The following is a 23,663-nucleotide window of genomic DNA, read 5'->3' as shown; positions in this document are numbered from 1 at the left end:
GTACATACACTATGTTGCACAATTCTGGAGATAGTTTGAGTAAACTTTAAACTCACCTTCACATCTCCTTCACTTCTGGATTTATGCCATTATGGTTAATGTTACATTTTGACTATGGCAAAAAGAAATAAATCATCCAAACATTCATTTTCTGTGTTAGTTTTCTTTCTGCAAACAAATTAAAGATGGACACAAACGGAGAAGGAACAAGCTGTCACAGAACAGGTGAGTTTGCTCCAATAAACAATAATAAATATGATAGAAACACCTTGTTGTGAGTTAGTTAGTGCAGACTGAGCCTCCATGAACAGATCAGTGTGTGCTTTGGCTGCTGCCCCCAACAGAAGTAACAGTGTGAAAACTGAGACCCTCTAAAAATAGTCTAGCCTAGCGAAGCATGGACTCCCCCTTATGGGATGGAAACTAATGCAGCAAGATGCACTATAGATTTAAATAAAGGCACGAAAAACATATGCATTGCATGCTATAATATGGTGAGTTTTTTTACACTATAATATGGAGTTTTTGGGCATTTTTGACATTGCCATTTTTTTGTTGCAATTTTTGAAGTTACTATAATATGGTGGTGTTCTTTTAAATGATTTTTGGACATAATATAATATCGTATTTTTTAAATTAACATACTATACAATTAACACGCTATTTTGTGGCATTTTTGGGCAATTTTTTGGATAAACTACACCGACTTTTTTTTTTTTTAACCTTTATCGACATACTATACTATAGCGGGTTTTGTTTTTCAATTTTTGGGACATTTTTGACTTTTTTCCATTCCTTGACTTACTATAATAAGCTGTTTTAAAAAACTAATTTTTGGACATACTCCACTATGACCCTACTTTGCCTTGTCCGACATACTATACTATGGCAGTTTTTTTTTGCATTTTTGGACACAGTATGATCCTTTTTTGACATACTATGGCATTTTTTGTTGCAATTTCTGCAGTTACTACGATATGGTAGTTGTTTTTAATGATTTTCGGACATAATATAATGTATTTTTTTAATTAACATACTATAAAATTAACATGTAATTTCGTGGCATTTTTGGGCAATTTTTTGGATAAACTACATTATGAATTGTTTTCTTTTTTTTTTTTACCTTTATCAACATACTATACAATGGCGGGGTTTTGTTTTTCAAATTTTTTTGGACATTTTTCATTCCTTGACTTACTATAATATGCTGTTTTAAAAAAAAAAAAATTAGACATACTATTACCATCATCAACATGATATTCTGTGTTTTTTTGGCCTTTTTGGACAAACATTTTTGGGGAATTTTTGGATAAACCAACTATGACTTTGTTTACCATGATCAATGTGCTATTTTACTGTGTTTTGGGGCATTTTTGAAGAATCTAAACTATGACGGACTTTTTTCCATTTCTTGACAAAATAATATGGCAGTTTCTTTCATGTTTTTGGGCATACTATACTGATACCATGATTAAAAATGCTACATAAGAATGCACAAAGCTGCACCTGCTGCATGCTAGCATTACAAATCAAAAGTAAACAAAATAAAAAGAGCTTAAATAAATCAAATTTTATTTATTGAGGCAAAGCAATCAATAAAACAGACCTGACAGGATAGTCTCACATCGACTTTTCCATTTTCCTAAAGCTGATTCTGAATATCACTCAAGGAGTTAAAAAGAGATTCATTATCATTATTACAGATGACGTTTTGACGAAGCTTCATTATCTCATTATAGCACTGCCAGCTGAGGCTCAGTGGGGGTTTTCTTTAGCTATCACACACGGGAATGTATCCACCATACTGTAACAACAGTTTCCTGATTAAGCTTTTAAAAAAAGGTAGCACATGAAAATGCAAATACATATTTTAGTACACACACGACAGATGACAGGCAAAGGCTTTGAAGCACATTGAAAAGAGGGCCATCAACAGTATAAAAGCTCTGAGAACAAAAACTTGTTTCAGGTAAATTCGACACATTTTACCACGTGATACAAATTCTACAGTCTGTTAAAAACTTTATTCCCTCTCGTTTTCGCTTGATTATAATTGAGGTTTATGGATTATTATAATCACTCTTGTATGGTCAAATTCAGAAAGGGCTGGATTTTCATAAATGTACATACATCCTGGTTGCGCTGCCTATAAAGAACAAACCCCCCAACAACTAAAAGAAACTCACTAATTCACTACTCTAGCATATCCAAAAAATACATAAACATAAAAAACAATAGGAAATAACATATGGGACCTAATGAGTACATGATCTGTGACTACAGAGTATGTTAGCAATCCAGAGACAGAGTAGCAGATGAAGTCCAACTCGCCAAAATGTCAGTGTTGGGAGTGTACGTCCTATTCGTTGGGGTTGGGGTTGGCGTCAGGATACTGGGAGAGGTCAAAGGTCAGCACTTTGCTGATGACACAATCTCCTTGCTGTGAGTGGAGGAGAAAGAAAAACAGTTAACACTTAAATCATATAGTATGTAGGGCTGAACACTTAATAGAATTTTAATCGTGATCATGATTTTGGCTGCCATGATTAAATTAACCTGATCGTCTGAGATATTTCCATTTTAAAATGCGTCTCTCCTGCAGATCTAATCAAGTACTTTCTACACCAGTAGTCCACCAACCACCAGGGGGCGGGGCCGTGTTTCTCCCTGAAAAAAGCCTGGTTGCTGATTGGATAGAACGCTAAGCAGGATATGACGTAGTACTCGACGCCACAACAACTTTGCCACTTTGTTGCTATATTTAGCGACTTTTCAGACCCCCTCAGCGACTATTTTTCAAGAAAGAGACTGGAGACAAATCCAGCGACTTTTTCTGGTGTTATTGGAGACTTTTGGAGACTCGTTCTTACTCTTCTTAACGAGCCGCCGGCCCCCGTGGCTCGTTAAGAAGAGTAAGAATGAGTCGAAGCAGCACAGTCCTCCTGCAGCAGTCTCTCCCAGCTGCAGAGCCAGAGGGGACGTTAACCCCTTAGCGTCCAGTCTGCAAATTGCTAACAGGCTAATAGTTAGTTCTGTAGCAGTACAGTGTGTATGTGCTAACAGGCTAACAGTTAGCTCTGTAGCAGTACAGTGTGTATGTGCTAACAGGCTAACAGTTAGCTCTGTAGCAGTACAGTGTGTATGTGCTGCTGCTGCAGGAGGTGTTCACTTAGTGATCTCTGTTTGTTTACAACAAGCACCGGACACTAAAAACTGTTCCTATTGTTTGTTTAAAAGTAGTGCAATAAAAATACAGATGTTTTCCCTGAACATGATTAATAATCGTGATTACAATATTGATCACAATAATCGTGATTATCATTTTCCCCATAATCGTGCAGCCCTATTTATAATTCTGCCGGCGGGTTGGTGGAGTTAATCTATTAACTTCATAACTGTATATAAATGTTAATTTCAGTTACATCATCAACTTGACCCAAAAAAAATGCTTTTTGATTAAGCAATTAATTCAGTTAATTATTTGCTAAATTGACTCTATATGAGCGACTGTTTACGACATGACTGAACATAAACAGGATTAAACAGCCTCCAGGATGCACAAAACATCAACACACTAATCTGGACACACATAACATCTCCCTACAGAAACGAATTTCTAAATAAAATGTAAGAAAATTCAGTGTTTTTAAGTCTTTTCACTACCAGCAGAAAGGCTGTAATATACAATGGCCAAAGCTTCATGACTGTATTTGTACTTTTTAAATTTAATATTAAGAAACATACCTCTGGATAAACACCGATGAGTGAGTCTGCCTTGGTGTAAAATTCCTCCTTCAGAGAAATGACGATGGCCTGGAAGTTCATCACCGACTGGTCTTTAATGTAATTGGCCACCTTAAAGGTAAAGAGAGGAATTACAAGTTGTAGTTTGTATGTAACAAGATGAGCAACAGGAATAACAAAGACACAAAGAATGGATTGGTGTGTGCATCACCAGGATAAGTGCAGGAATCTTAAATCCTTGATGCGTTCTGTTTTTATTCATGTTTCACAGCATCACAACTTTTTTTTAAATCAGGATTGTAGTAGAGAATGTTAAAGTGTAGTATGTCATAAAAGCAGCCATAAAAGTCATGGTATGATGTGAAAAATGTCGAAAAAGTATCCTATGCCATGAAAATGTCAAAGTATAGTATGTTATAAAACATTTAAAAAGTCATAGTGTAGTGTGACATGAAAATGTTATTAGAAATGTCATATTATAGTATGATTAAAATTAGCATTGTATTGAAATAATGTCATACTATACTGCTCTACAAAGTCTAACTGCAGTAACTACGCAAAAGTGTTATAGGTAGGTCAGTGCTATGACACTTATTTCTACATGTATTGATGATGTAATTATTACGCTCAAAAATCATAATTTATTTGACCTTTGACCCCATAAACGTAGTTACTGCATCGCTGTAAAAGGTTCTAATAGTAATGATAAACAGAGTGCAGTAACTGTAATCTTGTTGTCTTCTTTCAGCTTTTATATTTTGTTTTTAGTGAATAACATTTTCAAATCGTGTTTTTAAGTGTTTAACAACTCTATTCAAAGATGTGCAAATTTTAAACTCAAAATTATAAAGAAATGTCTTAATATCACTTTCTCACTTTTTTACCTCATCCCCATCTAGATAATAATTTGCCTTTCAAATAAACGTATAATAAACGTAAAATGTTTTTTTCCCCACAGTTTTTTCCTCCTTTCCTCTCCTCACGTTGTGCTGTATTTCTTTCTCTTCATCTCTGTCTTCCTGTCCTGTTCACCTCTGTCATATTGTTTGTGTGTTTTTATACGTTTTGGACGGGTTGATGGCTAATTTCATTGTACTGCCCTATGCAATGACAATAAAGGCTTCTGATAAAACACTCAAGTGACTGAAATATACATATTCATACAGACCTTGCCAATGTTAGTGTTATCCAGAGCAGCGTCAATCTCATCGAGGACAAAGAAGGGGGCGGGTTTGTAGCTGGAGACGAGCAGAGAGATGTTAACAATGTTCCTACAACTTTGAAGAAATCTTAATGAATCAAACAAGAATGAACAGTCTGTGTGCTGCTCTGTTGTGTCACCTGTGAATAGCAAAGAGCAGAGCCAGGGCAGCGACCGTCTTCTCTCCTCCAGACAGGTTGTCCATGGGTCTGAACCTCTTTCCTGGAGCCACACAGTTGTAGTTGATGCCGTCCAGGTACGGCTCCTCTGGGTTCTCTGGGCCCAGGAAAGCCTGCAGAACAAGAGGCTCATGTTACTGCCAAAGAATAAACCGCATTTTGTACTGTGTGGGATTTAATTCATATCAGTCATATTATGTTCTATACAAAAAGCTACATTCTAGTTCAGACGAGACATGCAGCCAGCGGAAAGTTCTCACTACCAATAATAATAAAGACAAGAATTATATATAACATTGAGCTTTAAGTAATGGATATTAAATGTAAAGATGAAATAACATCTCCTAAATGGATATATATATGGAAATTATTACTATTAATTTACTATTAAAAATATAGATTAATATGTTAGTAAGATATATTAACTACTACGCAATGAATATAACTATAGTGTATTAAACTAAATCTAAATCAGGAAATCTATCTTTAAGTAATGGATATTAAACATAAAGATGTGGAATGAAATCCTAAAACAGAACGATGTAGAATGTTTAAAAGATCCTGATTTTGATGCTTTGCTATCTTTTATATTCTTGGTTTTATTTTGTTTTTCTTTTTGTTTTTTTGCCTCATTATTCCCATTGTTAACTCTTTAAGTTTGTTTTAATTTAAGTTGTATGTACTGTATATTATATGTCGGACCCCAGGAAGAATAGCTACAGTTGTGCTGCAGCTAATGAGGATCCAAATAAAACAATAAACAATACATTAAAACATGTTTTTTAGACGTACCTGTGCGCTGCTGTTGCGTGAGAGAGCCTTGTAGATCTCATCGATGTTGGTGGCCACAGACTCAAAGCAGTTATTGAAGCGATCGAAGCGTTCCTTCTTGATCTGCTCGAAGGCTTGTTTGGCCTTCTTGGCTCTCTTACGAGCGGCCTCGAACTCTGAGAGGAAGACACAAAGACACAGAGCAGTGAGATCACACAGGGAGAACATAGAACGGTTCTGTAACCTGCATGGTTTTAACCCCGTCTCACCGTCGCTGGTCTCCTGGAACTTGTCCCTGACGCTCTCCAGCTTCTCCATGGCCTTCATGTTGGGAGCGCTGATCCTCTGCAGGATGCTCTGCTGCTCGTTGAGACGCTGCTGCAGCGTGTTGGTCTCTGCTTTGATCTCCTCCTCCGACAGTGCATCCTGTAAGACAACACACAGGGCTTAACCCTTTGATGCACAACATATAAACACCTTCTAATGCACAACAAGCTGCTGTGTGTTTGAATATCTTTTTATCTTATTACAACAGATAATTATATCCATTTTTCCTTTCATACTTTATGAAGAAAAATAGTTTTTGTATTATTACATCAAGTTTACACACATGGGCTAAAAATGACCTTGTGCATTAGAAGCGTAGTGATACAAAAAGTGACACAATAAATTAACAATTTGAGTACATGTGTAACTATGTTTGTCTTATTTTGAAGGTTTAACTTTAAAAGAGTTGTTAGAACCACCAGATTAAATTGGAAAATCACATATTTTAACATTTGAGACTTATTAGAGCCACCAAATAATAATTTCCATTGGAAAAACACCAATTTTCCAAAATAGGATAGTTAATATTTGTGTCTTCTTTGTCAGGTTTTAAATTGGTGACAACATATAAACACCTTCTAATGCACAACATGGGTCAAAAATGACCTTGTGCATTTAAGATAAATTGATGTAACTTTTAAATGGCCAGTAATTGTTTTTGGTATGTTGATTTGGTGGTCAAACTCTAGGAACAACATATACAAACTGTTATAGCTAATCTTTGTTTGTTTTTTCCAAACATTCTGGATCCCCCCTCTAAATGTGCTTTTTTATTATATTTATTTATTATTATTTGGTTGGTTTTATATGCGTGTGTATATACGTGTGTGTGTGTGTGTGTAAATATATATATATATAAAAATCTGAAAATCATGCCATTTGCAGTATCACAGCCAAAATTTGGCCAAAACAAAAGTGAAAATTGACAAATAGGGCTGAAAATGTAGCGAGTGGTCCCAGAGGGTTAATTTCTACTTTGTTTATCATGATGTTCTTGTTTAAACTAGTTAAAAGATTCCCAAAGATTAGAAGCTGGCCTGTTGTGATGTGGTGATGACTCTACCTTCAGGTCCTCAGACAGGTTGCTGTAGTCGATCTCTATCAGAGCTTCTTTAGCCAGAACGGTGCTGGACGTCCTCTGGCTGCTCGACTCGTCATTCTGTGAGCTCCCCTGGAAGAACCAAACAAAAGAAGGATGTCATTCCTGTTGCACACCAAGGGGAATACAAGTTCACTCCTCTGTTTGTTTGTTTGTTTGTTTGTACCTCTCCCTGGCTGATGTCGTCCATTGTTCCAGAGTTAAGAGGCAGCCTGATGTCCTGCATCTTGCAGGCTTGCAGCAGGTTGTGGCGGTCGCTTCGCTTCTGCTCCAGTTTGGTTTCGATCGCTGTCACCTCCTTCTGCAGCTGAGTCAACTCCCTGGAAGATACAACAGACAAAAGGTGTAAACACAACACTAAATATTATATTAGATGACAAAAAAGTTTATGTTGGATGCAGCCACTGACTTGTTGGCGCCGCCCAGTTTCTTGCGGATCTCCTCCATGTCGTGGTTCTTATCGTTGACTTCAGATTTCTTGGTGAGATGTTGGTTCTTCAGGTCCTGCAGTTGGGCCATCGTCTCATCAATGATCTTCATGTGTCTGTGCTCCTCCTACAGGAACAACAATGACACAAGTGGGGATTAACATGATGTTAAAAAAATTGGAAAGGTAAATGTTAGTTCACTTTTCATTAGGGGTTTGACGAGATCTCGTGCCACAAGATCTCGCGAGATTAAACTCGACGATATTTCTCGTCGTGTTAAAAATCAGTCTCACAAGATTTGTGAGCTATCCAAACTACTATTTGTGACCTGTGGGGGCAGTAAAAGGAAAAGAAGAAGAGGAGAAGGAGCAGTAAGCAGCCAGAATGACGTTGCAGGAGGCGGCGGCTCGTTAAGAAGAGTAAGAACGAATCGAAGTGGCACAGTCCTGCTAATAGACTAACAGTTAGCTCTGCAGCAGTACAGTGTGTATGTGCTAACAGGCTAACAGTTAGCTCTGTAGCAGTACAGTGTGTATGTGCTGCTCCTGCAGGAGGTGTTCACTTAGCGATCTCTGTTTGTTTACAACAAGCACCAGACACTCTGGGCACACTGTGCACAGTTAGCGATGTCGGTTAATTCAAGATCGCTATTTTTATGATAATTAGCCATGCTGCTTTGTTTTCATCAGCTGCTGATGTTGTTCAAAGTTAGCAGCGGCGGCCACAGTTGCTTCTCCCGTGTTTAATCCATACGTCAGCTCTGGAGTCTCATAATTTATTTAAAATTTTATAAATTTAGTTTTAGTTTCACTTTGTGGAAGAAGAAGTTTATTAAAAGCTCATGCCTACATTGTGCATGTATCATTGTAGTTTTCTTAAAATCTCGTCTCGTCTCGTGAGCTGAGAGTATCATCACACTCCTACTTTTCACGCTTCACATTAATGTTTTTACCTTCTTTAGTCGCTCGATTTCAGCCTCGTCCTTCTTGACGGTCTGCTCCCACATCATGACTTTCTCCTGGTCCTCCTTCAGTTGATTCTTCTCGTAGTCGACCTGGATACCCAGACGGGTCTTCTGGGTCTCAAACTCGAGACTGAAGCAAAAATGTTGCATGTCAGGTTAAACAACATAGAAAAAAACCTGTCAAAGGTAAACTACCAACGGGGAAATAAATGAAACTCACCGCTTCTTTGCGATCTCGTTCTGCCTCTTCACCTTCTCCTCCTCAAACTCTCTGATGTTCCTCACTCCGATCTCCTTACAGAACTCAATAAACACCTCGTCCTCCACCTGGGGATCAAAAACATTTATATTTTACTGCAATGCCCAGGGTTCGTACACTTTCAAATTCAAGCACTTTCAAGGTCCATTTTCAAGCTTTTCCAGGACCTTTCAACGGTTGTAAATGTCATGTTTTAGATGAGGACTTTGATACTAAAAGGGGTTATTTCACTTAACCATACCACCAGCAATGGTATTACACTTTTAACCCTTAATAGGGCACTCATTGAAATACTTGCAAATTCCAAATTTCAACCCTAGAGAATATTTGAGGATATTACATACAGCCAGAATGTGTAAAAAAACATACAGACCCAGGGGAGGGGGGTTATATTTTGAGTAAAAGTTTATGAGATTAAAGTGGCAAATCTACGAGAAAAAATGTGCAGATTTATGAGATTAAAAGTGGTGAATATGCGAGGAAAAAGTTGCTTTTTTCCCCACTTTTTTCTCAAATCTGCAACTTTTTTCGCGCAGATTTTGCACTTCAATCTAGTAAATTTGCAATTCAGAGACAGGCTTCTATCTGCTCCTCATGTTGTGAGTCTCACCAGGTTCATGCGGTCTCGCAGGTCAGTGATCTCCTTCTCGCGGGACTGGATGATCCTCTTGATGTCGTTGATGCGAGGGCCAAAGTTTGCCAATTCACTCTCGAGTTTAGACTTCTCCTGCGTGACACAAATGAAACGTGTTAAAGCAACAGTTAATAGAGCGACTACATGCAGGAAGAGAAGAACACTGAGGTGTAAGCAGGGCGTACCTGCATGTTGAGGGAGAGGTGACGGGTTTTTGTCTGTTCCAGATCACTCTGGGAGTATTTGAGTCTCATCTGCAGCCCGTGGGCCTGAGACTGAACCTGGCGCAGCTCCGCCTCCTTCCTCTTGGCCTTCATTTGCTCCTAAAAAGAAAAGTCAAATTGTTAAGAATTTACTTCAAGTGGCAGTCAATGACTTCATATCAAAACCAGTTCACATGTTGAGGTGATCCGGGGTTGTCAACTGCATGCCAATCAACATTTTGACGCAAAAATCATCAAAATAATCCTGCTAATTGACAGACAGAGAGGACTAGTAGTAATCACAGTTACCTTGAGCTCTTCAGTGAGTTTCTCTTTCTTCTCTTTGAGCTTGTCCACGGCCTTTTCGTCCCAGCGCCTGGCCTTGGCCTTCAGGTCGCTGGCTCCTCCAGAGATGACTCCAGACTTCTGGAACAGAGTTCCATCCAGAGCCACCGTCTGGACACAGGGAGACAGGAGGAGAATACGTCAAAGTCACATCTAACAAATCATCAAGTGAACATGCTAGATTTACAAGAATTACAAGATTTCCATTATGATGACACAAAAACATTTAGACAGGCAATTAGTGACTATATGTACCCGGTCAACTAGACCAGCTTTTCTCAACCATTCTCAATTGGGGTCGCGAGATGATTTCTGGGGATCGCCAAATCATTTTGGAAGTGTTTGTGTCCTTTTTTTGGTCATTTTGTGTCTTTTTTTTGCCCATTTTGTGTTTTTTTTAAAGTAATTTTGTGTCTTTTTTGGTCATTTTGTGTCTTTTTCGGTCATTTTGTGTCTTTTTTTGATCATTTTGTGGTCAATTTGTGTCTTTTTTGGTCATTTTATGTCTTTTTTCAGTCAATATGTGTCTTTTTGTGGTCATTTTTTGTGATTTTTTGGTCAATTTGATTCTTTTTTGGGTCATTTTGTGTCTTTTCTGACAAATCCCAAAGTAGCAAGTTACACACTCAGGAGGTCAGAATGGACCTTTAAACTTATAGCAAAGCACTTAGATTAAAAGTAACAATAAAATATAAAAAATATATATAAATGCACAGACAGAGAGATGTTTTAGTTGTTGTCTGCTTCATTATTTGTCCAAAATACGTCTTATCAACTGAGTTTGTCTGATCTGAACTGTACGTGTGAGATTATGTTCAGAGATCGGGGGTCATGCATGTTAAATTGGGGGTCTCGACTCAAAAAGGTTGAGAACTATTGAACTAGAAGTCGAGGCTTTAATTATGTTTTCTTGATGTATTGTGTTTTTCTGTGTTTGCCTGTATGTTGTTTTATACCCTTGTAAAGCACTTTGTGGGGTTTTTTCCTGTGAAAAGAGCTTTATAAATAAAATGTACTTACTTACTTATTCAGTTAGAGACCTAAATTAAGCCGAATACTCTGCCGCTGTTAAAAGATTAGCCCTGCTATATGCAACAGGCGAGGCTTATAAACCAAACAGCCTGAGACATTGCCACCATTTAGTATTTAACGGTTATTAGAAAGTGCAGTTGGCTGCAGTCCAGACTACGCTGCTGGTCTAACTGCCGGTCTGGGTACCTACCTGTCACAACAACGCTCACTGAAGAGACATTTACATTTAGTCATTTAGCATTAGACGCTTTTATCCAGAGCGACTTACAGGAAAAAAGGGGAACAATGAAAGTATAGTGCAGTAAGAGCCATTTGTACAGCAATAAATGCTAGTGACAATTCTTTAAGGAGTAAATGGTAAATGGAGTGCACTTATATAGCGCTTTTATCCAAAGCGCTTTACACTACACACTATGCTCATTCACCCGGGAATTCATTCACACACCGATGAACGCAGCATCAGGAGCAATTTGGGTTCAGTATCTTGCTCAAGGATACTTTGACATGTAGGCTTCCTAGTCGGGGATCGAACCACCGACCCTCCGATCACTGGTTCTGGATCATCTGAAGCAGTTTCACGGTTTATTCATGAATGTCACGTTAGGCCTGGTTTGTAATTAATTAAGGTACATCAATAATCATCACTAATTTTTCTCCAAATAAACATTTAACAGGAATTCAAATATATTTCAACTTGTGTATTTACTATAGAACAAATATTTCAATGTCATTTTTCCACAACTTCCTCGCTGTCACTATTCAAACACTTAGCTTATAATTTAAACAAGGACATTTTGAATTGTCAGGTGAGTTTAATACTCTGGTTGGGGAAAAAGGCTGATAATGGTCACAATAAAGTTACTTACTCTTGTAGGTTGTTAAACCCATTTAGGCCTAAAACACCCGGAAAAAAATGCCTGTAAAACCTCTGGGCAATTTTTAAGTTTTTCTGGAAATTCAACAGAAGTGTCAACGCTTTTACTAAATAATAGATTTTTCAGCCTCTGTAGCAGATAGAAATGAAATTCAAAAAGTATTTGAGAGCTTATACCCGTGGTTTTCATGAGAAGTTGAGTTTATTTGTCCAAACCTTCAGTAAAGTTTTTTAAAGATATCAACATGTTGCATTGCGACACTCCCACATGTATTCTGATGCATTTCATTGGCCAAGAGACCGAAAATAGGTGGGAAAAAAACTACAAATACTACAAAACGACGTATCCGTTTTCCCGGTTTTAATGATAGAATAACAGCGCCCCAGCTTAAATGGGTTAATCCAATACTTTACTTCTTGTTTTTCATTATAAGACAGGACCACATACAGTGTAGGTGAGACAGGAAAGTATGATAAGACAGATGAGGATAAGAAAAGAGGCCATAATTCTTGAATGTATCATCTCCAACCTCGGCTGCTGAATAAATCAAAGGGAAACACGTTACCTTGTGTCTGTATGGACCTCCGAAAGCGATCCTTCTTGCATCCTCGACGTTCTCGCAGACCAGGGCGTTGCCACAAGCGTACTGCAGGGCTTTCTTGATGTGGGGAGGCTCATAACGAATCACATCAATCACCAGTTTGGCTCCGCGCAGCTCTCTCAGCTTCTCATCTGTTGGTTTCACCTTTGATGAGGCAAGAGTGAGTAAGTGAGAACCATTTCCTGCAGGAAAACTTGTTTTTTCAAGACATTAATAAACTACTACAGCCAGCTGTAAAAGCGATAACTAGGAACCCAAAATACTGGCACATTTTGTGTGTCAGATTTAAACCTCTTCTTTCTCAAGTTTGTTAACCCTTTGATGCACAACATATAAACACCTTCTAATGCACAACATGGGTCAAAAATTACCCTCATTCATTCCCCATGTTATTTCATGCTGCTGTGTGTTTGAATATCTTTTTTTATTATTACAACAGATCATTATATCCATTTTTCCTTTCATACTTTATGAAGAAAAATAGTTTTTGTATTATTACATCAAGTTTACACACATGGGTCAAAAATGATCTTGTGCATTAGAAGCGTAGTGATACAAAAAGTGATGCACTGAATTAACAATGTGAGTATATGTGAAACTATGTTTGTCTTATTTTGAAGGTTTAACTTTAAAAGAGTTGTTAGAACCACCAGATTACATTGGAAAATCACATATTTTAACATTTGACACTTATTAGAGCCACCAAATATTAATTCCCATTGGAAAAACACCAATTTAACAAAATAGGATAGTTAATATTTGTGTCTTATTTGTCAGGTTTTAAATTGGTGACAATATATAAACACCTTCTAATGCACAACATGAGTCAAAAATGACCTTGTGCATTAGGAGCGTAGTGATAAAAAAGGGTTTTCCTTTCATAAAGTAAAAATTCATAAAGTAATTCATAAAGTAAAAAATTCTTAAATTCATAAAGTAAAAAAATGAAAACAAAAAATTAGGATGTATGATGATCAAAAACAAGTTAATTGAGGAAAACCTGCAATGCTGAAAGATGAAAATAATTTATTGCAAAGATATAGAATATAAAAACTTGGTCGGGTCACTTTAGACCCATGTTGTGCATCAAAGGGTTAAAATGTGACGTTTTTTTTATCCAAGACTCTTGAGTAGAGCCTTCATGTGTACTTCTAGTATTCACCTCGAGGTAATCGAGAGGGAGGAAGGTCTCTGGCTCTCCTCTCTGCTCCTTGATGTATTGGATACAGTCTCTGCCAGTCTTCTCAGAGTCAACAATAATGGCGTCCATGTTCTTGCCCAACACTTTGGTCACAGCGATCTGGTACTTCTTCTGCGTGGGCTGGCACAGGTCGATCAGACGCCCATACTGCAGGAGGAGAGAGAGAACAGCGTATTTCTTATAAACGGAGCTTATTGAACGCTTTCAATAAATGAACCAGGGAAGCAAAAAACTGCAGTCATTTTTTTTTTGTCTTATTTTCCTCCTCTCTCCTGTAATTATCATTATTAGTATTATTGTTGTTCCTCATGCATGCTCCCTTTTTTTTTTTATTGTTATATATATATATATATATATTATATATTTTTTATTTATTCTATTTACATTTTAGTAGTACTGCTTTCTCTGCCTAATAATGATACATAATATTTATTATCATATATTAATACTTAACTACTAGATCTATAACTGAAACATGCACACACACACAGGCGCGCGCACACACACACACAGGCGCGCACACAGGCACACATACACAGGCGCGCACACACACACAGGCGCGCACACAGGCACACACACACAGGCGCGCACACAGGCACATATACACAGGCGCGCACACACACACACACAGGCGCGCACACAGGCACGCGCACACAGGCACACACACACAGGCTAGCACACAGGCACACATACACAGGCGCGCACGTGCACACAGGCACACACAGGCACACACACACAGGCGCACACACAGGCACACACACACAAAGGCGTGCGCACGCACACACACACACACACACACACACACACACAAAGGCGCTGTCTGTCTACGTCACTGTATTGTATTATTGCACATTAAAAAAATCAATCAAATAAAAAAAAAGAAAAAAAATAGGTCATGACAAAAAAAAGAAAAAAAACTGCAGTCTTGCAAGCATGATAAAACGTGCTAATATTGTGCTATAAAGTGTCAGAGTTCCTCACCACAGAGCCGGGGTAGAGGCGTTTGATGCTCTCCATGATCTCAGCCTTGCGCTGCTGCCGACTGTTCTCCTGCCTGTCGATTCTGGCGTCTCCCAGCTGCTCCATTACCTACAGCAAAAGCCAATAATAATGGGATTTGTTATACACATTTTTCACTTGTCAAATGCAGGTGTAGCTAATAACATTATCAACAGGAGTGTCAGTGCCAGGCCCCAGTGTTATGCATGCTGGCACACCGAGCCGTCATTCATTTTATCGGTCACACTTGCTGCTTTTATGCTCGCTGGTATGTGAAAACGTCTGCAGTGAGACATTTCTACTGATTTACATGGAGAAATGTAGCTTTCTCCTGCTCACTTAAAGGGCACAGGTTAGCTTTAGATCAGGGATCTCAAACTTGCGGCCCGCGTGTTGCGTCATGTCTTGTGATATTGATGTTTGTCAGTGTCTATGATTGTATATGTGTTGTGACTGTATTGACTGTTGTCGTTTTTGTTGATGAACTCGGACAATGGACAATTTGACTTAATGTTTGGACTCCAGGAAGAATAGCTATGCTAATGTGCTGGTGCTAATGGAGATCCAATACTTAAATAAATAAATAAATAAATACAGCCCACTGAAATGATTGACAGCCAGCTAAGATGACACATTTGAAGTAATTTCCTTTTTTTTTATTGCTGTGTGTGTATATATCACCTGGTTGAGCTCCATGTTGATCTCATCTATTCTCCTCTTGGCCATCTCCACCTCCTCCGTCAGCTCCTCCTCCATGCGCTTCTGCTCATCCAGTGACTGCCTGATGGGGAACACAACGAAAGAATCGATGAAGAAGTATAATAAAAAAACTCTAATCAATAAGCTGAACACTGTTCAAACAGAACATATGAAAGCAGCGTACCTGCTGGTGGTGATGTAATCCTCTAATTTCTCAATACGTTTCTGGTTTTCCTCAATTTCACGGATCTTTTGTTTGATTTTAGCCTGGAGACAAACAACAAAATACATGGTTATATGCATCCAAAGCAGTTAAAATCAATTAAATCTTTTATAACATCTGGACCAAATGGACTGTAAAACCAATCAGATCTGATTTCATTTGAATATACTTGTACTTTGTGCTTTTAAAAATTTTTATTTCTATGTGATGTTTTGATCGTCTCAAATGGTGCGCTCCCAGGTTGTTGTTTTTTTCTCTTTCCTTTTTTGTTCCCAACTGAAAATGAATGGTCTGTAAAAGAAACCCCAGAAGGGCAGTTTGGACAAATCACTTAAACTTTCTACACCCATCCTTTCCTATGTCCTCGAATGACTACGGCTGTAATGGAAATGTGCCTTTCTAAATAAAAAGAGAATTATAGTGCTGGAGCACGATTTCTTCATTACGTCAAAAAAAAAAAAGACACAAAAATGACCAAAAAAAAGACACAAAATGACAAAAAAAAAGACACAAAATGACCAAGAAAAGACACAAAAAACTAAAAAAAAAACACAACGGACACAAAATGACCAAAAAAAGACACACAAAAAGTCACAAAAATGACCAAAAAAAGACACAAAATGACAAAAAAAAGACACAAAATGACCAAAAAAGACACAGAAGACACAAAATGAAGACACAGGTTGTTGTTGTTTTTTTCTCTTTCCTTTTTTGTTCCCAACTGAAAATGAATGGTCTGTAAAAGAAACCCCAGAAGGGCAGTTTGGACAAATCACTTAAACTTTCTACATACATCCTTTCCTATGTCCTTGAATGACTACGGCTGTAATTGATGTATGTGATGGAAATGTGCCTTTCTAAATAAAAAGAGAATTATAGCGCCGGAGCACGACTTCTTCATGACGTCAAAGAAAAGACACAAAAATGACAAAAAAAAAAAGACAGAAAATGACCAAAAAAAAGACACAGAAGATACAAAATGACCAAAAAAAGACACAACAGACACAAAATGACAAAAAAACAAAACAAAAAAAAGTCACAAAAAAGACACGAAAAGACATGAAAAGGATTCAAAAATGGACAAAATAGTCCAAGACTCCATAGAGTTAAAACAGTTTCAATATTATGCCACAAAGTTATGGACAAGCTTCCACTTTTTAGAGCAAAGAGAATAAAAAAAAAATCTATTCAATCTGGCGCAGGTCCCGCTGCCATCGTTTACCTCGGTCTCCACTTTCTTCCTCTCTTCTAGGTCGAGGCGGTCCTGATCGGCCTTCTGGTCGCGGTTGAACTTCTCCAGCTCTTGGGCCAGAGTGGCAGCACGTTTACTGGCCTCCTCCTTCAGACGATGGTACTGTTTCACCTGGGGGAGAGAAACGGTGGGTTAGATAAAGTCAAATGTATGTTAAACTCAATCTAAGGTTATTATAGTTAACGAAAACTAACAAAATAATGGAAACTAGAATTGAAAAAACATTTTCGTTAACTGAAATAAAAAATGGTTAAAAAAAAGATAAATTTATAACGATGAACGACGGAACAATTCTTACCTATTTTTTGTTCAAACAAAATCTCATTGTACACAAAAGGAATATTTCTGTTAAATTTTGGGGTCTTTGTTTTTATCCTTGTGGTGTCGAAAATGGTATCGAGTACCGAATATTTTCCTGAGTATCGGTATCGAGTTGAAAATTTTAGTATCGTGACAATCCTAGTTAAATGTTTACAACATTGCAACATATCAGACCTGGTTCTCCTCCAGCGTGAGGTCCTGGCCTTGGCTCTGCGCCTCCTCCTCCATGCGCTCCTCAAACTCCTGCTTGGCGAGCTCCACCGCCCTCATCTCTTTATCCAGCTCGTCCATGTCCCCCTTGCGCTTCTTGTACATTTTCTGAGCATTTTGCAGAGACTTGCGGGCCGCCTCCAGCTTCTTGATCTTGTGTGAGGTGTTTTCTTTGGCCTTGATGTACTGCGGCCTCTTCTGGTTCAACTCAGAGTCTTTCTCTCTGTGGGCAGAGGCAGGTGATGACAACAGGGTTCGGACACTTTTTCAGTGATCAAATTCAAGCACTTTTCAAAGACTTTCAAGCTTTTCCAGGACCTTTCAACACTTGCAAATGTCATGTTTTAGATGAATACTTTGATACTAAAAGGGGTAATTTCACTTAACCATACCACCAGCAATGGTATTACACTTTTAACCCTTAATAGGGCACTCATTGAAATACTTGCAAATTCCAAATTTCAACCCTAGAGAATATTGGAGGATATTACATACAGCCAGAATGTGTAAAAAACACATACGGACCCAGGGGAGGGGGGTCATATTTTGAGAAAAAAGTTTACGAGATTAAAGTGGCAAATCTGCGAGAAAAAAATGTTCAGATTTATGAGATTTATAGTGGTGAATCTGTGAGAAAAAAGTTGTTTTTTTTCTCAATTTTTTCTAGTAAATCTGCCACTTTTTCCGCAATGATTTGCCACTTTAAATCTCTTAAATCTGCAACTTTTTTTCTTGTAGATTTGCCCAAACAGAAGGACATGGGGACCCCGTTTTGGATATCCACTGAAGTTACCAAATATAGTTCTTCGCCCGGTAAAGGGTTAACAACTACAAGTAGTTTGCTAATCTCATAAAACATACTGGTATGGGAATCTAGGGGCTTGGGGCAAAAGGAAGCTCACAAAAATCATCAACCAGCAGCTGGTGGAACTAAACACGACCCAAACCGGGAGGAAAGACCCACAAATACTTCAGGAGCCCTCACATCCACTAGGAACTAGAAAAACTCCCTTCAGTAAGAAGATACAGGGTACAGGTTTTTTTTCCATTGAAAATGCGGTTATCTATTGTCAGATTGCAAGAGAAATACAGGAAGAATTTCAAGCATTTATAAGCACTTATAACAAAATCAAAGCACTTTTCAAACCTTGAAATTCAACATTAAAATTCAAGCATTTTCAAGGATTCCAAGCCCCCGTACCAACCCTGTAACAAAGATTTTAAATGGCGTTGGTGATACAGTAGGTCACCTCAGAAGTGCATCGTGTCACTTACTTGATTTCCTTCTCGATGGTCTGCTGCTCCCTCATTAACCTGCCCAGCTCCTTCTTCTTGTCCTTCAGCTCCTCCTCCACGTGGTCCATCTTCTTACGGTCCTTATCGATCTCCTTGTTGCGCTGGCCCAGTTCTTTATTCAGCTTCTCGATCTCCGTCTCGTTGTGGTAGAGCTTGAAGAGCTGCAGCTGAACACTGGCTCTGGCTACTTCGTCTTTCAGACGCTGGTAACGCTCGGCCTGGTGGAACGATGGGAGGACACACAGAACAAGATGATGTCATGTTGTATAATACACGTTTTGTATAATTATCACATTGATTTAACCAGTAAAGCAACGCTAGGATTAGTGAGTGTCATGACCAAAAAATGTATTGAAGATAAATAAAACTATATATACAGTAAATCAACATAGGTAATCAGATTACAGGATTAATCAGAACATTCTAACAACTAACCCTCCATCTCCCAGAACATTAACTTAAAAATCAAGGGGGGAAAGATACATGAAGCAGAACACAAATACACACATACAATCACAGTAAATTCTTTATAGTGTGTGCTTTCTTTGGATTTATTTTACTTATTTAAAAAAAAAAAATCAGTTTATCATTGATTCTGCTGTTTACACAGAGCTGAGAGGAGAGGACAGAAGAGGACGTTCAATATGTATAACATGTTTAGACCCAGTTTTGTTTTCCAATATTTATGAAACCTATGGGCACTTGTAAAATTGTTGTATATTAAAATTAGATTTTTTTTTCCAATTTAAAAAAAAATTGATCAGAGTCAAAGAAATTCAACTTAGATTTTATGTACGTCATTATAATTGTGTTTTCTGCACAAAAGACACACTGCAAAAAAGGTGTGTCTAAAAACAAGATAAAAACACTAAATCTGAGGGAAATGATCTTGCTGCATGGACAGATAATTTACCTTGACAAGATTTCTTTAATTAACATTATTAAATCTAGAAATAAGCATGTTTATCTTGTTTTTAGACACACCTTTTTTGCAGCGCAGAAGGAAAAGTAATCTGAATACATACCTCCTCTTTCTCTTGCTTGGCTTCTTTGCGCTCAGCAGCAATGTTTTTCTTACGATGGTAATTGAACTGTGTGTCCTCCTCAGCTTTCACCATTTCCTTCTTCCGGCGGTCGTACTCCTGGGCCAGCTCTCCAGAACGTGAGATTTCCTCAAACAGAGCTGTTCGCTCCTTGGGGTTCTTCATGGCGATGGACTCCACAGCTCCCTGGAGGGAGAAAAAGCACCAAGAAGGCCTCAATTATTTGTGCTATCTTGATTTTATAATTACAATAAGCAAAGCGAATAATTCATAACTTTCCCGAGATTCCTGAGAATTAGGAAAGAATGATGAATAAGAAATGATTTTTTTTGGATTTCTCACCTGGAACACAAGGAAGTTCCTAGCTTTGATCAGAATTCCCAGTTTTTCCAGCTCTTCGCTGTATTCAGGCAGGCCCACCACCTTACTGTTGATTCGGTACTCAGAGGAGGAACCTGTTGCACATTAAAAGAGATTAAAAAAAATCAGAAACATTAGATATCAAAAGCACATTCCAGATCGCTGCAAGGGTCTTTCATTAAACTTGTCAATAACAAAAATGACAAAAATATAGTCCTGCAAAGCAAAGTCTGAGCAAATTTAGAATCTTAAATATGCAAAGAGTGCTAGTAAAATTTCATGGCAGTGCATCAAAATGATGTGATGATACTCATGGTTGTGCAGCTGCAGAGATGCAACATTATACTAATTTTTCAGGGCCTTCTAATTTCTGGAACATGTGACATAAGAAAGTTATTAGATCAACAATTTAACATAAGCTGAAGAAGACATTTCAACATGACTAAAATTAAAATGACAAAAATGATGAAAAATGACTAAAAAGGCTCCTTCGGTGTTGTTGTGATGCTGGATTTGTATTTAATTGTTTATGATAACTGTGTTTAAATGTTGTAACTTATGCTGCTTTCTTGGCCAGGTCTCTCTTGGAAAAGAGATTTTTAATCTCAACGAGACTTTTACCTGCTAAAATAAAGGATATATATATTTAACATAAGCTGAAGAAGACATTTCAACATGACTGTCTAAGGCGATTCGTACCGATGATGACTCTTGTGAAGGAGCGCTCTTCCCCGTTGTCCTCCTGGTACACCATGCTGACAAAGGCTCTGTTGGCAGCTGGCTTCCCTACAGGTGCTCCGTGGATTAGATCCTTCAGGGTCTTCACACGCAGGTTGCTGGTCTTCTCTGCCAGCACGAAGCTGATGGCGTCCATAAGATTGGACTTTCCTGCAACAAGGTATTCAGATGTTTAGTAACCAATGCAAATCTTGCAAAAAACACACCATAAACAAAAGTGAGTTACTTGTTTATCAGGGAACACGTGCACTAAGTTTATCTTCATGGCCTTTATGATGTGCAGATTTTTGATTCTTTCTTGTTTGTCTAGTTTACCCTGTGTATTGGTTACAATCTCAAGTTTTAAAGGCTGTAGTGAGTTTGGACGTTTCACTGAATGGCATATCCCAGATTTTGTCCTCCTGCTGTATAAATCTTGCTGCATATAACCTATGCATCCTCACTGAATACAAACTATAACTTTGCAAGAGAAAATGTGATAAAGAAAAAAATAAGTTTGTTAAATATACAATAAATGAATTGCTATTCCAAGGACCAGCAGCACATTAAACATAAAAGTGCTGCCTACCTGTTACATCAGTTTCAGATAAACTCCCACATTGAAACTGTATTTTACACCCACTTGTGCTGCTATTTCTAACTTTAGCAGTGCCACTATTTATTCATCTGTCCCACATCATCCCAGTCTTTTTGCACATTCTCCTGTAAGCTTAAATATCCTCCTACATACTTGAATATAGCCATGCATAGAACTATTTGTACTTGCACTCATTCTAAATCCAGTGTGCACTATAGTGTTATATTGCTTTAAAGTATATTTTCTTGTATTTCTTGCACTGGTCTTGTCTCCCAAAGGCACCAAATGAGGAGCAGTACTCCATATTTTGATATATATTGCTGTACAATAAAGACTTTCTATTCTATTATATATGTACATATACAACACTGTACAAGTTGATTAATCGTAAATCATAACACAACAGATAACAGTGCAGAATGGTAGCGTTTAGATGGACGGATATTATTACTAAAGGTAGTCAAACAGCTGTGTATTAGATATAAACTGAAGTATTCAGATTTTTAGCAACATATGCAAATCTAATATCAAAACACAGTATCAACAAATACTAGTTACTGGTTTATTAGGTACACTTGTACAACTAAGTTGATCTTTATGGCCTTTCTGTCCCTCTTTCGTTTGTTGATTACTGGATCTAATTCAGATGTTTTCTTGAATGGCATAAGGAGGAAGTTTATCCCAGATTTTGTCCTCCTGTATAAATCATGCTGGATGTAATCAATGCATCCACACTTTCTGCCAATTATAACTTTGCAAGAGAAATGTGATCAAATTTAAAGTGTTTACAGACAAAAAAACACAATAAATGATTTGCTATGCAGTTTGCACATACACAATGCAGTACACGTTGATGAGTCATACATCATAACAAACAACAGTGCAGAATAATAGTAGCGTTAGATGGAAGGATAATTAGTACTAAAGGTAGTCAAATTAGGTCATGGAACTATGAAAACACGGTATAAACAGATACAAGTTACTGGTACACTTTTACAACTTCATGACCTTTATAATGTGCAGTTTTCTGTCCCATTCTTGTTTAATTGATTACAACCTTGTAGTTTTAAAGGCTGTATTGAGTTCTGAAGTTTGATTGAATTGCATAAGAAGGGGTATATCCCAGATTTTGTCCTCCTCCTGCATAAATCATACTGGACATACTCTATGCATCCACACTTACTGCAAACTATAACTTTGCAAGAGAAAATGTCACAAAATTCAAAGTTTACAGACAAGAAAACACAATAAAAGATTTACTATGCACATACAACGCAGTACACGTTGATACTATATAAATCGTAGCACAACAAACAACATTGCAGGATAGTATTGTTAGATAGAGTGATGATATTTAGTACTAAAGGTAGTCAAACAGCTGTGCATTAGATATAAACTGCAGAAGAGACAGCGGGGCTTTGCTGCTGCACTGTGTTTAGCAGCATTAGCATTAGCCGCCAGTTAATATTTATAATCATAACATACCCGATCCATTGGGTCCGATGATAGCGGTGAACTTGTGGAAGGGTCCAATGATCTGTCTCCCTTTATACGACTTGAAGTTTTCGATCTCTATCAGCTTTAAATAACCCATCTTGGTTATATTTGTGTCGCTGTCCTGCAGGAAAAAAGCTGCAATGGATGTTAGCTCGCTGGCTAACGCTAACAACTAATGTTTACCGTCACACAGACGAAGTGTGCGCCAAAACAAATTGAAGCTCTCTGTCCAAGCTGTTGCCGGCCGATGCATATGTCACATTATGAAGTGCATACTTAGTTTAATGATCTAAATAGCGTCTTAATCTTCATCAAATAGACGCGACGCGGTGGTGACAACAATGCGCCATTTTACAATCCGACAGGAAGACGTTAGAGCGCGCGAGACACGAAACCTCGCAGTTTATCGCGAGAACACAAGAAGGCGTTCTCGCCGTGGATATCTATCATCACCATGTTAAAATAATCGCCTAAAACTCTTTTTTTCAAGTTTTGCAGGAAAACTTCACAGAAAACTTCACCAAAAGTGAAGCCTTTAATGTCTTTAACTAACATGTAATCTTGCGTCTTTTTATTTTATTATTA

The 23,663-nt window shown here is 37.9% G+C and overlaps 1 protein-coding gene across 1 annotated transcript; it reads right to left on the bottom strand.

Annotated features, from left to right (window-relative positions):
- Positions 1–1,555: 1,555 nt before the first annotated feature.
- On the bottom strand, positions 1,556–23,496 carry smc1a (structural maintenance of chromosomes 1A). Its single transcript, XM_059333702.1, has 26 exons — positions 23,067–23,496; positions 20,966–21,154; positions 20,249–20,361; positions 19,889–20,092; positions 18,843–19,081; positions 17,532–17,790; positions 17,007–17,147; positions 15,746–15,828; positions 15,544–15,643; positions 14,845–14,952; positions 13,825–14,010; positions 12,627–12,806; positions 10,119–10,265; positions 9,792–9,929; positions 9,583–9,699; positions 8,934–9,040; positions 8,702–8,843; positions 7,731–7,876; positions 7,488–7,641; positions 7,286–7,393; positions 6,165–6,321; positions 5,917–6,071; positions 5,086–5,237; positions 4,913–4,982; positions 3,745–3,855; positions 1,556–2,440 (listed from the first exon to the last, which is right to left on the bottom strand). The coding sequence occupies exons 1-26, from the start codon at positions 23,173–23,175 to the stop codon at positions 2,360–2,362; spliced, it is 3,696 nt and encodes a 1,231-aa protein (XP_059189685.1). The 5' UTR covers positions 23,176–23,496; the 3' UTR covers positions 1,556–2,359.
- Positions 23,497–23,663: the final 167 nt, after the last annotated feature.

Source organism: Centropristis striata, chromosome 5, assembly GCF_030273125.1.
Source record: "Centropristis striata isolate RG_2023a ecotype Rhode Island chromosome 5, C.striata_1.0, whole genome shotgun sequence".
Lineage (NCBI taxonomy): Eukaryota > Metazoa > Chordata > Actinopteri > Perciformes > Serranidae > Centropristis > Centropristis striata.
Note: the sequence above shows the minus strand (reverse complement) of the source record. Positions and strands in the feature narration are given on the sequence as shown.

Excerpts from the sequence above, each read along its gene's own strand:
- smc1a (XM_059333702.1), bottom strand. The coding sequence starts at position 23,175 with ATGGGTTATTTAAAGCTGATAGAGATCGAAAACTTCAAGTCGTATAAA. Across the intron at positions 21,155-23,066 it reads CATCGGACCCAATGGATCGG|GAAAGTCCAATCTTATGGAC; the intron begins GTATGTTATGAT and ends ACCTTGTTGCAG. Across the intron at positions 7,877-8,701 it reads AAATCGAGCGACTAAAGAAG|GAGGAGCACAGACACATGAA; the intron begins GTAAAAACATTA and ends TTGTTCCTGTAG.